Below are 13941 nucleotides of genomic sequence, written 5' to 3' on the forward strand. Positions count from 1 at the left end.
TGTGCAACACAGGCGAACATAAATGGCAAAATGTGTAGCATAGGTAAAGTGGACTCACTTACACTTTAATAGCTTTCATGGTCTATTCCTGGTTTATCTTGAAGAGGAATGTATTCTCCCCCACATCTTAACAAGAACACAAAAAAATTACAGATGACATCTCGGTTTCCCTATCCAGAAAGGCTCTAAAGTCCCCACATTGTGGTGTCCAACTGATTCTTAAATGATTCCAGGGTTTTTGACTCCAGGACTCCATCCGTGAGTCAATTCTATTCATGCGATTCCTGAAGGTGCTGGATTATGGGCCACAGCCCTTTAGGTAATCCAAGTGGCTATTTTTGATGCAGTGAGCGTAGAGGTAGGATACCACACCAGACCATGGGACGTGGCACAACATTCACACCCACGCACTTCCTATCAGGGGTCACAGGATACTGAGGAGCAGCGGGGATCCTGGCTGTTATCCCCTATCCAACCCAATGGTGCGCCAAGGCCATTCCTACCACTGCTCCGATTCATTGCAAATCATTTCAGTACAGCCTGGGGAACAAAACTGGAGGCCTTCATTACATAGTGCATTTACTCCCTGAACTAATAGGAGCTAGGACTGCAGTCTATTTTGAAATGTATGGTTTGACTAGTGCCAAGTGAATGGCCATTTTTGGACCAATATACATTTGACATTTACAAAATAATGCAGGCTCCCATTAGGCAACAATCTACTTATTTATTTGTATGAATTTGCTTTTATCCCACAAAAGTGCAGATAACAATAGAAACAAGCTGTTTCAATGCAAGTATTTCTCCTTCATACTTTATAAAGGCTTAATTTTCAAAACCAAGTTACCTCTTGCAGATAGGGTTAATATTAAGAAATAGTACTTTTGATTTTTCTGTAATATTTCAAACTAATGGTCTGAAAATCATGCGATGGGTACACCCAAATTTACGATATGCGCTTCCCAAGTGTGCAAGAATCTGCTGTAGGAGCTTAATTTGTAAAATTACCCCACGATCTGCTTAAGGTTCCAGTGTTTCAGAAAATTGTTGCAATTTTCTGCTTAAAAAAGTTAGAAATATGGCTGTTTCTTCTTGCAGTCCCATTCTCTGCTATCTTAGCTTAAACACTAATGTGAAGCCCTTTACTATAATTTTCTCTGCTGGTCCTATCTTTGAGAATTTCTGGTCTATTTAAAAAAAAAAGCCTTTGACCTGGACAAACTTGCAAGTAGCATTATTTTTGTTAGGATGCATTTCAAAACCATCATCAAACAAACCAATATATCTTCTGTACATACCACCTTTTTATAGTGTTGAAGCTTTTTGTATTTCATCAGGAAGGCAGAAACAGTTGTTGCCAGCTTACCTCAACAAAATAATTACATTAAGGGACGGAAACCCGAATTACAGTGACTCCTCATTAAAGACACTCCAATACATCATGGCCTTGGAAATAACATGCATAATAGAAATAGTGCATAAAATATCACTGCTCTAACAAGTGCTTTGCCACAGCAAGCACTTTGTTTGGTTCCTGCATTGTTGCAGGGAATGCATTGTGTTTGTAAAAAAAAACATCATGTAAATCCCCCACAACATAAATCGCTTTAAATAAAGTTACAGAAAATATTAAGATTGGTGCCGATTCTGACAATCCTAATTAATAAATGCGACATGAGGGGCAAAGAGGAGGAGGGAAGTAGAGAGAAAAAAAGATAGGAGAGCACATTCTCCAGTTTCTAATGCATAGCTGCAGAACCAACGCTGTGGCAGGAACCGGGAATTCTGGCTACATGGCCGGATCCATGCCACTTTCCCATTGAGACCAATTTTCCGGGAAGTATTTTTTGAGCCCAAGTGGTCAAAGCCAAGAAGAGTCAGAGCTTTATTAAATATTGCAACGAATGTCACTGAAGTCTAGCGTAATTTTCCTACCGCTTTGGGCAGAATTGAGCAGAGTGCTCCCTTTGCACCCAGGCCTGAGGGAACCTCAAAGAGTAACGGAGCACAGAATCTGAGCCGTTTTTAGGACTTGTTTTTTGTACATTAAAGTACAGACATCTGTTCTGAATTTTTGATGACACTTTATGAAAAAAAAATCATCAACATTTTCATTTCTTTCTCCCAACAGCATAGAATTCTTTTGTGGAATCTAAAGTAGCCAAAGTATTGAGATAGAGGATCAGCCGTGATCATATTGAATGGCAGAGCAGGCTCGAAGGGCCGAATGGCCTACTCCTGCTCCTATTTTTCTATGTTTCAATCGTTGTCTGGTAATGCTCTGAAAGACTGACCTTAATTGAAGCGCTTACAAGATTTCAGCAGAACAGGAGAGTTGACAAAAGGACATCGAAAAAGAGCTCTTGCAAGACCAGATGAATGACGGCATATCAGGGAGGACAGTAGGCACCAGAGCGAGATTATCTGGATCTACCATTATACCATCAACTGCATCTGTAGGCCTTGGCTGTGAGGAACGGGGCCCGCAGTCTTCAGGCCAGCCCAGATCCAGCTGCAAATCTGTGCCATCTGCTGCAAGGACAGCGGCTGCCAATCACAATGACAATACTGCCAGTACTGAGTCAAGGTCACCTCCTCCCTGAATTTCGTTCCCCCCAACCTCCTGCCAAGCATATACTGCACTGCTATCCACTATGGGTGGTGTCTTGAAGGGCCAAAGGAACCCTCCTTGCAACCAGCAGCACGTCCACTTTGTCAGCCATCCAATAGGAAATTCGGGTGCTGTGCTACTCCATCACTTGCCTACATACCCTATTTCTTTCATCCACTTTTATTATTCTACCCACTGGGTTTTAGCAGTCACGTCTTCATCCCACCCCAACAGCCTTTGGAAAGGTTGAAATATATATTTAAATAACTACAGCCTTTGTAAAGGCTAAATAATAGTTTATCCCCATACGCTGCCACTTCCCTTTCAGTGGCCACATTTCCAACTTTCCACAGCAATCCTTTTAAAGGCTGCACAAGTTTGCTGCCCCCTCACCCCCGCCGCCCCCCCCCCCCCCAATGTCCTTTGCTGAGCTCCCAGCAACAGGCCCAACTTAAAATTAGTGAGTTTTAACAGTTTGCCACTCTGTTATACTGCTGGTTTATTTAACTATGGCAGGGAATGTATCCCAAGGAGGGTGAAAATGAAACTCGCAGAGATGAGAGAGGGGTCAGGGATGAATAAATGGGACACACAGAAAGAAGGTCTGTGCTGTAACATCAATCCAACTTAAAAACAATGACTGAATTGGAGTTACAATTAATGCATTAAGCAGGTGAAAAGCATGACGAAGTGGGTGAGAAACGGTTTGTAACATGATGTATGGAGTAATCCACTAGAATAAATATGAAGATATTTGGCATACTACACACGTATTCTCCCAGATTCTTAAAAATAAAATCCTCCTGCCTTGTGGAACAGCTGGATCTCAACTCACAAAGTTTGCTGAAAGGGTGTAACAATAACCATGCAACTACTCCCTGAAACTATGCAGTTCATAAATTTTTATTGTTTGCCAAGTATTGAAATCTCATTTGGGGTCATAATTCTGCCGTACTTTGTGACCCTTCCTGATAGTGGAGCTCAAGAATTCAGCAAGGACGTGTACTGCTGGCGAAGGTGCATGTCACGCTACTGTACAAGGATTTGCTGCGCTCTAATTCACCGATACATCATGCTATCACGTAACAGTCTGACTATTTGTTTTACCATTTCAGCTGTAATTCATATTTGTGGCTTCTGCAGATATACAACATCCACTGTGACTGCAGCATCTGTTCAGCAGTTGTACCGAATTTGATACCCACGCTAGGTTTTTGTGGCATTACATTATTCAAATACCCCTTCAGGTTACAGAGGCATTTTCATACAAATAGTAAAAAACTGTTGAGGGCAACCGATCTAAAATATTGTCCTCAAGGATTGCAGAAATGACCGATTCAGTGCTATAATGCCTGAAGGCAAACGCTGTGAACAGTATTGCACACTAGAGACCAATCCTGGGAAATGAGAACAAATAATGAAATCTCTTTGCCAGAGAACCACATTTTTTTTATTATAGCCCTGTGATATAGTTACTTAATCATATATTACAGCAGTGAGAGTATAAGCGCCAAGAATAAGTTACTATTTTACAGTTTCAATGCAGATGGCAGTAGTTTCTTTGGGCACCATTACTGAAATAGCACCAGTAGGATTACCACATGGAGCTGCCAAACCCAGGTTACACTGCTGGGTTAACAATGGTCTCTGTTAAAGGAAAATAGAGTTCAGTGCACGAATACGCAGAGCTCTGCAGACCAGCGTCCGAATGCCAGTTAAATTTTAATGGTAACGTGCTGATAGAACAGTTGGTCCTTTATTTTTGATCTTTTCAATGTTAACAATGTTTTAAAAAGTTCCTAGCCAACTGGCTGCCTAGGAACTTTTTGAATTGTCCTTTGTGTGGTTGCAGTTCTGGTGCAAAGCCAAACTGGTGCCAATCTATGCCCTAAATTTGGGCAACTTTACATCCAAAGTACAATATACAGCGTGTCAATGCAAAGGCAAAGCCGCTTCACATCATTGCAACTGGCATAGTAAAAGAGGCTTATTTATTGCTGTCCTATGATATTATTGTTCTACGGAGAATTATTAATAATCTACAAACACTGGCTACTTTTGCACATCCTGCTCCAACCCCTTGGGTTAGAGATGTGCTTAGAGCTAAAACTTGAGGTCAATGGTGAAATCTAAAGATTCATTCTGTACTTTGGGCAGTAACTCAGCATTCATTGGTAGATAACTAGAGTCAATATTTGTTTTATTGTATTCTCTACCCGAGTGAGTAGGGAACAGATGGGAGGGGAGTTTAACATGCACATTTGGCAGAATGGAAGATCTGATCTAAAGTCACTCACCTGTGTATTTAAAAGGGTTATATAGTGTTCACTGTTACTGATTCTTAAACACACACAGCTGGGAACATTATTACACAGATTAGTGGAATGACATGATTACTCATTACAAGTAATCTCATTTCGGTCACAAATATTTCCTCTAAATTAATTTGTGTTGTGTAGGAACAGTACCAATTTTTTATTTTGCCACTTTTCAATCGAACCCACCCGCATGCAACTCTTTGCCTGCTCATTGTCACGATCAAATGCCCCAATCTTGCCTTGTATACACATTTCAAACACTCTTGCCCACGCCTTCCGAGTCCACTCTATTGCTACTCCGACCTATTTCACTCTCTCTCTCTCAGGATTGGCCATACAAAAAAAGAGAATTATAGGGCCATGACTATTTCAGCATCCTGAGTACTACTGTAGAGAATACTCTGCTTTTACTGGTGCTGATAATGAGCTGATGGTCTCAAAAGGTAGGACTGGGTATGGTATGCCAGAGGTGGTCAGAAATAATATGAAGTTGATTTATGAGGTGGAGGACATTACCTTGCAAAGCATGGTGTTGTCTTATCTGTGCGTGCACAATGTTCACCAAATAGCTAAATAGGCAGGGATGCAGGCCTGTACTGTACGTTGACCGCACTCTGTGCCATATGACACCGAGCTTATGAGACACTTTCTCTGAGGTTATGGAGTCACGTGCTTGAGAAGATTTTCCCAATCCGCATTTTAATGTGGTATGAAACCATGGATTTAGCAAAGCACTTGGCACAAAGTTGAAGGAAAGGGTCACTGGGGAACCAAGCCAATGTTTCTATTCTGGACGATATGGAAGATTGCTTGTTAAGAGTTGCAGCTCATGTGCTGTTTCTTTCCCTCACATGAAGGGTGTTGTCAGGGCACTTGCAAAGAACCTCTCAAAGGATTATAAAACAAGTTTTGCCACAGCAGTTCTCTGGTGCCTAGAGGATTTAGGATGTCAATGCTGAGGAAGGAACCTATTTTGGAATTTAACTCATCAGATAAAGACATAGTCTGGATTGGACCCTATGCAGATATCCTCACATTTAAAAATAAACTGTCAATGACGTTCAACTACAGAAGCTAAGAGCTGGGTGGTGCAGTGAGTAATTTAGTCTGATGGTATGAAGTGATTTAATTCTAGGAAAACCACTACTCCCAAGTTATGTATTGTATACCACACCTTATTGCTTTACTTTTAAGATTAACTTTCCCGCACCTCTTGAAAGCACAAGGCACTGAGGCACAGTTCCATTGTGGGGAGGTGGAGGGGGGGGGGGGGGGGGGAGAAGGGCAGCAGCTGCCCTCGGCTTGCTCAATTGACCATTTTTTATGTGGGAACTAACCCAGTGTTGACAGACTATTCCACCATAAGGGGCATCATAGCAAAGCCCAATCCTGTTCTCACTTATGACCCCCCCACACACACACACACTTTCTAGTGAAACTCTGGCTTTCGCCTTTCCTAGCGCAGAGGCACAGAGATCATTTTGTAATGGCGCAAGTCTTGCTCTGATTGAGATCAATTAATTCAGGACGAAACAAGGATTGAACCTGGGACTTTTCTGGTTTTTAAAGCAGGTACATTTTTACTTGGTCAGTACAATTGCTAAGTGAGTCATTAGGGAAACTTTAGATTAAAATATTTTTAATTTGAAGTAATGACCATTATGAGTGGATCTAATTTTCTACAGGCCATATGGTTGGCGTGAGGATAACACTGATCAAATCTTGTGATGAAGTTTGTCTGTTGCTGCTAATTTAATCTCTGGAGCCTCAGTTTCTATCTTCATGGCCTCCAGTTCACATTCAGGAAAGCTCCAAATAGGATTCTGTTGTAATCTCTGCAGCCCATGTTAAATGGGTCAGAGCTGATGTTTTAGATTCGCCCCTGGTCAATAGCCTTTGTTTTCCTTTTTCTACCAGCTTTCTCTCTTTTCTATCCTCCACTTTTCTTGAACGCATTAACTCCTGGTGGTGTACGATTCCTCAGACACTGCCTGCCTTCTGGTACCTCACCCAAGTGATCGTGCTTTTTGTGAGCCAAACAGCAAACTTTGACCGGTTAATTGACCATAGGGGAAATCACACCGTAGCACAAATGTATCCCAACACAGACATACACACAAGAAGCAGAGGTCAAATGGTGGCAAATCTGAACCAACAACAACTTGTATTTATATAGCGCCTTTAATGTAGCAAAACCTCCCATGGCGCTTCACAGGAGTATTAGAAGACAAAAAAATTGACACCGAGCCATATAAGGAGAAATTAGGGCAGATGACCAAAAGCTTGATCAAAGAGGTAGGTTTTAAGGAGCGTCTTAAAGGAGGAAAGAGAGGTAGTGAGGCGGAGAGATTTAGGGAGGGAATTCCAGAGATTAGAGTCTAGGCAACAGAAAGCACGGTCACCAATGGTTGAGCGATTATAATCAGGGATACTCAGGAGGGCAGAATTAGAGGAGCGCAGATATCTCGGGGGGGGGGGGGGGGGGTGAAGGAGATTACAGAGATAGGAAGGGGCGAGGCCATGGACGGATCTGAAAACAAGGATGAGAATTTTGAAATCAAGGTGTTGCTTAACCAGGAGCCAATGTAGGTCAGCGAGCATAGGGGTGATGGGTGAATGGGACTTGGTGCAGTTAGGACACAGGCAGCTGAATTTTGGATACTTCAAGTTACATAGGGTAGACCATGGAAGGCCAGCCAGGAGTGTGTTGGAATAGTCAACTCTAGAGGTAACAAAGGCATGGATGAGGGTTTCCGCAGCAGATGAGCTGAGGCAAGGACGGAGACGGGCGATGTTATGGAGGTGGAAGTAGGTGGTCTTAAGTTATGCCACGGATCTGTGGTCGGTAGCTCATTTCAGGGTCAAATATGACACCAAGGTTACGAACAGTGTGGTTCAGCCTCAGACAGATGTTCAGGAGAGGGATGGAGTCAGTGACTAGTGAATGGAGTTTGTGGCGGGGACCGAAAACAATGGCTTTGGTCTTCCCAATATTTAATTGGAGAAAATTTCTGCTCATCCAGAACTGGTGACAATTTAGAGAACGTGGAGAGGTCGAGAGAAGTGGTGGTGAGGTAGAGCTGGCTGTCGTCAGCATACATGTGGAAACTGATGCTGTGTTTTCAGATGATGTTGCCAAGGTGCAGCATGTAGGTGAGAAATAGGAGGGGGCCAAGGATAGATCCTTGGGGGACACCAGAGGTAACGATGCAGGAGCGGGAAGAGAAGCCATTGCAGGTGATTCTCTGGCTACGGTTAGATAGATAAGAATGGAACCAGGCGAGTGCTGTCCCACCCAGCTGGACAACGGTGGAGAGGCGTTGGAGGAAGATGGAGTGGGAAACCATGTCAAAGGCTGCAGACAAGTCAAGAAGGATAAAAAAGGATAGTTTATCTTTGTCACCGTCACAAAGGATGTAATTTGTGACTTTGTTGAGAGTCGTTTCGGTACTGTGGTGGGGCGGAAACCTGGTGGAGGGGTTCAAGCATGAAGTTGCGGGAAAGATGGGCATGCATTTGGGAGGCGACAACACGTTCAAGGACTTTGGAGAGGAAAGGGAGGTTGGAGATGGAGCGGTAGTTTGCAAGGATGGAGGGGTCAAGGGTTGTTTTTTTTGAGGAGAGGGGTGATGACGGCAGATTTAAGGGAGAGGGGGACAGTACATGAGGATAGAGAACCGTTAGTGTCAGCTAACATGGGAGCCAGAAAAGGAAGTTGGGTGGTCAGCAGTTTGATAAGAATAGGGTCGAGGGAGCAGGAAATGGGTCTCCTAGACAAGATGTTGTGAGGGGAAATCGGAGAGAAACTGGAGAAAGACGCGAGTTCAGGGCTAGGGCAGGGGGAAACCTTAAAGGAAATTTGGCCTGGTGGGCTAGGGGAAGGAAGGGAAGTGGCAGAGGCAGCTGAATGGATGGTCTCAAACCAGGAAGCTTGATAGATTTTTGCCTCACTAATTCAGAAGTGGTGAAGCCAACTGTAGCATCTGCAGTGCCACGCTGACTGAGATTAGCTAGACCAGGAATCAAACATGGCACCTAATGCTCAGAATGGTTGAGCTCCACGCAGGCTTTACCAAATGAGCTATTAGGGAGCTCAGTACCTTTAATGGAAAAATACAAGTTCTAAAACAGTTACATTTAATACACTGAAGTGTCTCATTTCCAGCACAAATTCATCTTTGGATAATTTAATTCAATGCACAACCATATATAAAAAGAGATGGGAGGAGGAATTCTGGAATTAGCAGCAGGGCTGAGGGGTGGGGTGGGGGGGGCGTGGAGGGGGCGAGAGGAAAGAGATGGCGCAGGAGGCCATTCCCACAGCACATCTTCAGGGAGCACTTCTCCTACCTCAACATCATTGAGCAGCAATATGCGAGTTACCTAAGCAACACCAAGGAGGCTGTCATCGAGCTACGTCACCTGCTGCAGTCACAACTGGAGCCCCAAACCAGGGCACGGCCAGAACTGCCTGTGGCTGTCAGGGTCACCCTGGCCCTTAACTTTGTTGTCACGGTCATTCCAGGCTACAGCAAGTGATATCATTTTGCTGTGCACTGCGGCATTGAAGTGGTGACTGAGGCGCTCTACACCAGGAGGAACACCTAAATCACAGCCCCCATGGACGGAGCGAAGCAGGACAAGAGAGCACTAAGTTTCGCCCGCATTGCAGGGTACTAGGTGCCATAGATTGCATTCAAAATTCCCTGCATGCTATCCATCACTAGCCTGGTATTTTTGTCAATAGAAAGGGATATCACTCCCTGAATGTGCAGCTTGCTTGCAACCACATGCAGTGCATCATACAGGGCCTCCAAAGCGGCATCGGAGAACCTGGGGGCCTGATCTACAGCTTTTGCAGCCATTATTCTACTTCGGAAGCTTTCCCTCCTGTCTGCAGCCAGAGTACATCTCCCCTTTAAGAGTTGCTGACTGCCTTTAAGCGGCGTCAGAGACGCTTGATTTCCCACGCCCCAAACAGGCATGCAGCCAATAAGCAGTATAATGAACTTCCAGCGCCAAGTTCACGTGGCCCCTGCACGCGCTCCACGTCCACACGCCTGTTTTCAGGCATGACTGAATTTCTAGGTCGAGATGTTAAACTGAGGCCCCATCTTCTCAGGTGGACATAAAGGATCCCCTGGCACTATTCGAAGACTTCACCTGACGAAGGAGCAGCGCTCCGAAAGCTTGTGATTTCAAATAAAACTGTTGGACTATAACCTGGTGTTGTGCGACTTCTCACATTTGTCCACCCCAGTCCAACACCGGCATCTCCACATCATGACTATTCGAAGAGGAGCTGGGGGTGGATTTCTCTCAGTGTCCTGGCCAATATTTAACTGTCAACCACCATCACTAAAACAGATTATCTGGTCATTATCACATTGCTGTTTGTGGTGGAACCTTACTGTGCAGAAATTGGCTGCTGTGTTTCCCTACATTACAAGAGTGACTGCACTTCAAAAGTACTTCATTAACTGTGACGTGCTTTGGGATGTACCAAGGTTACAAAAGGCGCAATATAAATTCATGTTTCTCTTTCTTTATCCTTCCCCTTATAAAAAAAAAACCTTCTCATTTTTTTTCCTTTGTAAAAAATCTCTTGACCAACAATAAACTTAGCCACTTCAATTTTAAGTAACAATATTAATAAAATGTACAGAAAATACATTTTCCTCGCTGAGGTGTAACAACACACTGGGCCGCAGAGAATTAAGATATGACTTTGAAACTGGGATTTCCCACAGGGTATATTCCTAATCTCGGGTGTGCGTGGCAGGGTGAGCTGCTATAGTGGAGATGAGGGGAAATTTGCTGTTGTTAATGGCCATTTACACAGCAATAAAAGGCACAAGTTGGTGGGAAGTGGGCGAGGGGAAGAGTTAGAGAAGAAACAGAAAAAACATGCATTTTGACAGTTGAGAATGCAATTTAGTACTCGGAGTGGAATATCCCCTTAGAGAACTCGAGACTATTACAGATTGATATGTAGCACTGGAATCTTTTTCTCTTTTTGAGGATTAAGTCACACTTGGTGCACCATTGCCCTAAACAAGCTCCTACAGGAACAACAGATATATCATAAAAATATGAATAATTACTGCAACTTTCTGGTTGTTAAGGGCTAAAATCCTCTGCCTGGGTTTGCAGTACAGGCCCCTAGTGTTACTTTCACTGCAGCACTTCAGTGATTCTGGTGTTTTTGTTAAGAGACATCAGAAGACAACAAAACTAATATTGCTAAAAAAAAAAAAATGGATCATTTTTCAATGTATTGCCTCTGGAGTTCTAATGTACAAATAACTGTGGCCAGTCTAATGCTGGAGTGGTTATAGCTGAGACTGGTTGCTGCACAGTGCGATTCACAGCTGGCAGTACTCTAGTCATGCTGTACATTGCAAATAGCACACTCCAACTTGCTTGCACGTGTGGCAAACTCTTCTCATAGCTGCTACATTTGAATAGTTTGAGAGCAAGACCCTTGACTTTCTTAAAATATATATTTTTTTAAACTTTGTGTAAATTTATAAATGGTCTAGAGAGATCCTTTTACATACCTAGCTTGATAGTAGAGTGGAATATAAGAACGTAAGAAATAGGAGCAGTATTAGGCCATATGGCTTCTCAAGCCTGCTCCGCCATTCAATAAAATCATGGCTGATCTTCTACCTTAACTCCACTTTCCTGCACTGTCCCCATATCCCTCGATTCCCTTAGCGTCCAAAAATCTAGCGATCTCAGTCTTGAATATACTCAACGCCTGAGCATCCACAGCCCTCTGGGGTAGAGAATTCCAAAGACTCACCACCCTCTGAGTGAAGAAATTTCTCCTCATCTTGGTCTTAAATGGCCGATCCCTTATCATGAGAATATGACCCCTAGTTCCAGACTCTCCAGCCAGGGGAAACAGCCTCTCAGCATCTACCCAGTCAAGCCCTCTCAGAATCTTATATGTTTCAATGGGATCACCTCTCATTCTTCTAAATGCCAGGGAATATAGGCCCAATCTACTCAATCTCTCCTCATAGGTCAACCCTCTCATCCCAGGAATCAATCTAGTGAACTTTCGCTGCACCCCCTCCAAGGCAAATATATCCTTCCTTGGGTAAGGTGAACAAAACTCTACACAGTGCAGGAGTGGAATTATAGTTCATACAATATCAGGGTTCACACTTGACTACACTCTGGTGTAAAATTCAGACCGAACTCCGTCACTTTTGCTTGACTGCAAAGCAATGCCAAATGGCAGTATAAGTGCACTAAGAATCCACACGTTTAACTCCTACCAATAGAGTAATAGAACATACACTGATATATTGCCTTTCACGTTCCCAGGATGGCTCCAAGTGCCAAGGGTTTCACAGCCAATGAATGGGTTTTAAAGTGTAATCACTGTTATTATGTAACCAACCATGTGGGCCAATTTGTGCACAGCAAGGTCCCGCAAACAGTCATGAGATAAGTGACCAGTTAATTTGTTTTGATGGCGTTGGTTAGGCCCAAATGGCTGCCCTTGGCTTATAAATGAACTCCAGCTAAAATAAATATGGACAGACAGTGGGACCACACAATGCAGAATTTATTCCACCAGTAAGACTCGGTAACTCAGAAGTGACAAAGTCACAAAGGATTGTGTTAAAAATGGAGTATTTTCTGCATTTGACAGTTGGCTCGAGTATTCCATTTGCATTTTATATAATGAAACATTAAATTATGAAAACAACAGACTGATTTTTTTTGTTTTATCCGGTAATAGATATTCATCATGCAGTCTATACATCCACATGTATTGTATATTTTTATGGTTCTTATGCAATTCTCAGAAAAGTATTTTCTTGAGCCGTTAATATTTAAACAGGGAACCAACCCAAAAATCAAATACAAAGCAGTACATTTTTTTTTTCTTTGTTTCTTAATTTTTTTTGATACATAGTCACCATACTCTTCTCTAACCTGGGGTGCCACGAATGAAGCCCACTCTGGAAGATATTTTCTCCTTTTCATGTAAACATTCAAACAAATAAAGTTATAGGAATTTGAACATTCACTAGACGTGAAAGTGAAATCTGCTGTTTGTGCACATAAAACTAAAGTTAGTTTATCGCATAGTTAATCTCGGCCTTCGACTGAGACTGTTGGTCCAGGTGTGTGTAGCCTGACTGAAAACAGGCTGCTGTCAGGCTGGAGCCTGTGGTGTCAGCCGCACCTACATCATTGAGTAATAGTTCCAGAGTTAAACAAATATATCAAACTTTACATTAATACAGATCAGTAATTAAACAGAATTGGAAGTGGATGCCCCCACGAAGGGGTACTTTGGAAAAAGTTTTTTTTTTTTTTTTTTTTTAAAAGGCTTTAATAACTCCATGGCCTATACTATGCATTTTTCTTTATAGGAACAGGAGTAGGCCTTTCAGCCCCTCGAGCCTGTTCCGCCATTCAATGAGATCATGGCTGACTTGCGACCTAACTCCATATACCCGCCTTTGCCCCATATCCCTTAATACCTTTGGTTAACCAAAATCTATCAATCTCAGATTTAAAATCATCAATTGATCTAGCATCAATTTCCGTTTGCAGAAGCGTTCCAAACTTCTACTAACTTTTGTGTGTAGAAGTGTTTCCTAATTTCACTCCTGAAAGGTCTGGCTCTAATGTTTAGACTATGCCCCCTAGTCCTAGACTCCCCAACCAGCAGAAATATCTATCCTAGCTGTTCCCCTTAATATCTTGAAAGCTTCAATCAGATCACCCCTTAACCTTCTAAATTCTAGGGAATACAACCCTAGTTTGTGTAATCTCTCCTCGTAATTTAACCCTTGAAGTCCAAGTATCATCCCTGGACAGTATGGGCTTGCAACCTTTTCCTCAATAGGTGACTGCCAGGAGGTGTGCAAGATCAGTCCAAGGTGAGGCTTCCTTTCCCTGTTGAGAAGCACGTAGACTTTGTTTGGGGCCTTGGATGGGATGGACTAGGTTGGAGTTTACCCTGTGTAGTCCTAGCATTAG

The 13941-nt window shown here is 43.0% G+C and overlaps 1 protein-coding gene across 5 annotated transcripts in view; it reads right to left on the bottom strand.

Moving 5' to 3' along the window:
- vti1a (vesicle transport through interaction with t-SNAREs 1A) overlaps positions 1-13941 on the bottom strand; it is a 329428-nt gene that overhangs the window by 12768 nt on the left and 302719 nt on the right. Inside the window, exon 9 of one of the 5 annotated variants that reach the window (XM_085994503.1) lies at positions 63-126. The exons of the other annotated variants lie outside the window; for them this stretch is intronic. Within the exon in view, the coding sequence (XP_085850629.1) occupies positions 66-126 (61 nt within the window). The 3' untranslated portion in view covers positions 63-65. The remainder of the gene's footprint in view (positions 1-62; positions 127-13941) is intronic. 5 annotated transcript variants of the gene reach the window in all.

The sequence above is a fragment of the Somniosus microcephalus genome, chromosome 8 (genome assembly GCF_052327205.1).
Source record: "Somniosus microcephalus isolate GS21.2 chromosome 8, FLI_Smic_1.0, whole genome shotgun sequence".
Taxonomy (NCBI): Eukaryota; Metazoa; Chordata; class Chondrichthyes; order Squaliformes; family Somniosidae; genus Somniosus; species Somniosus microcephalus.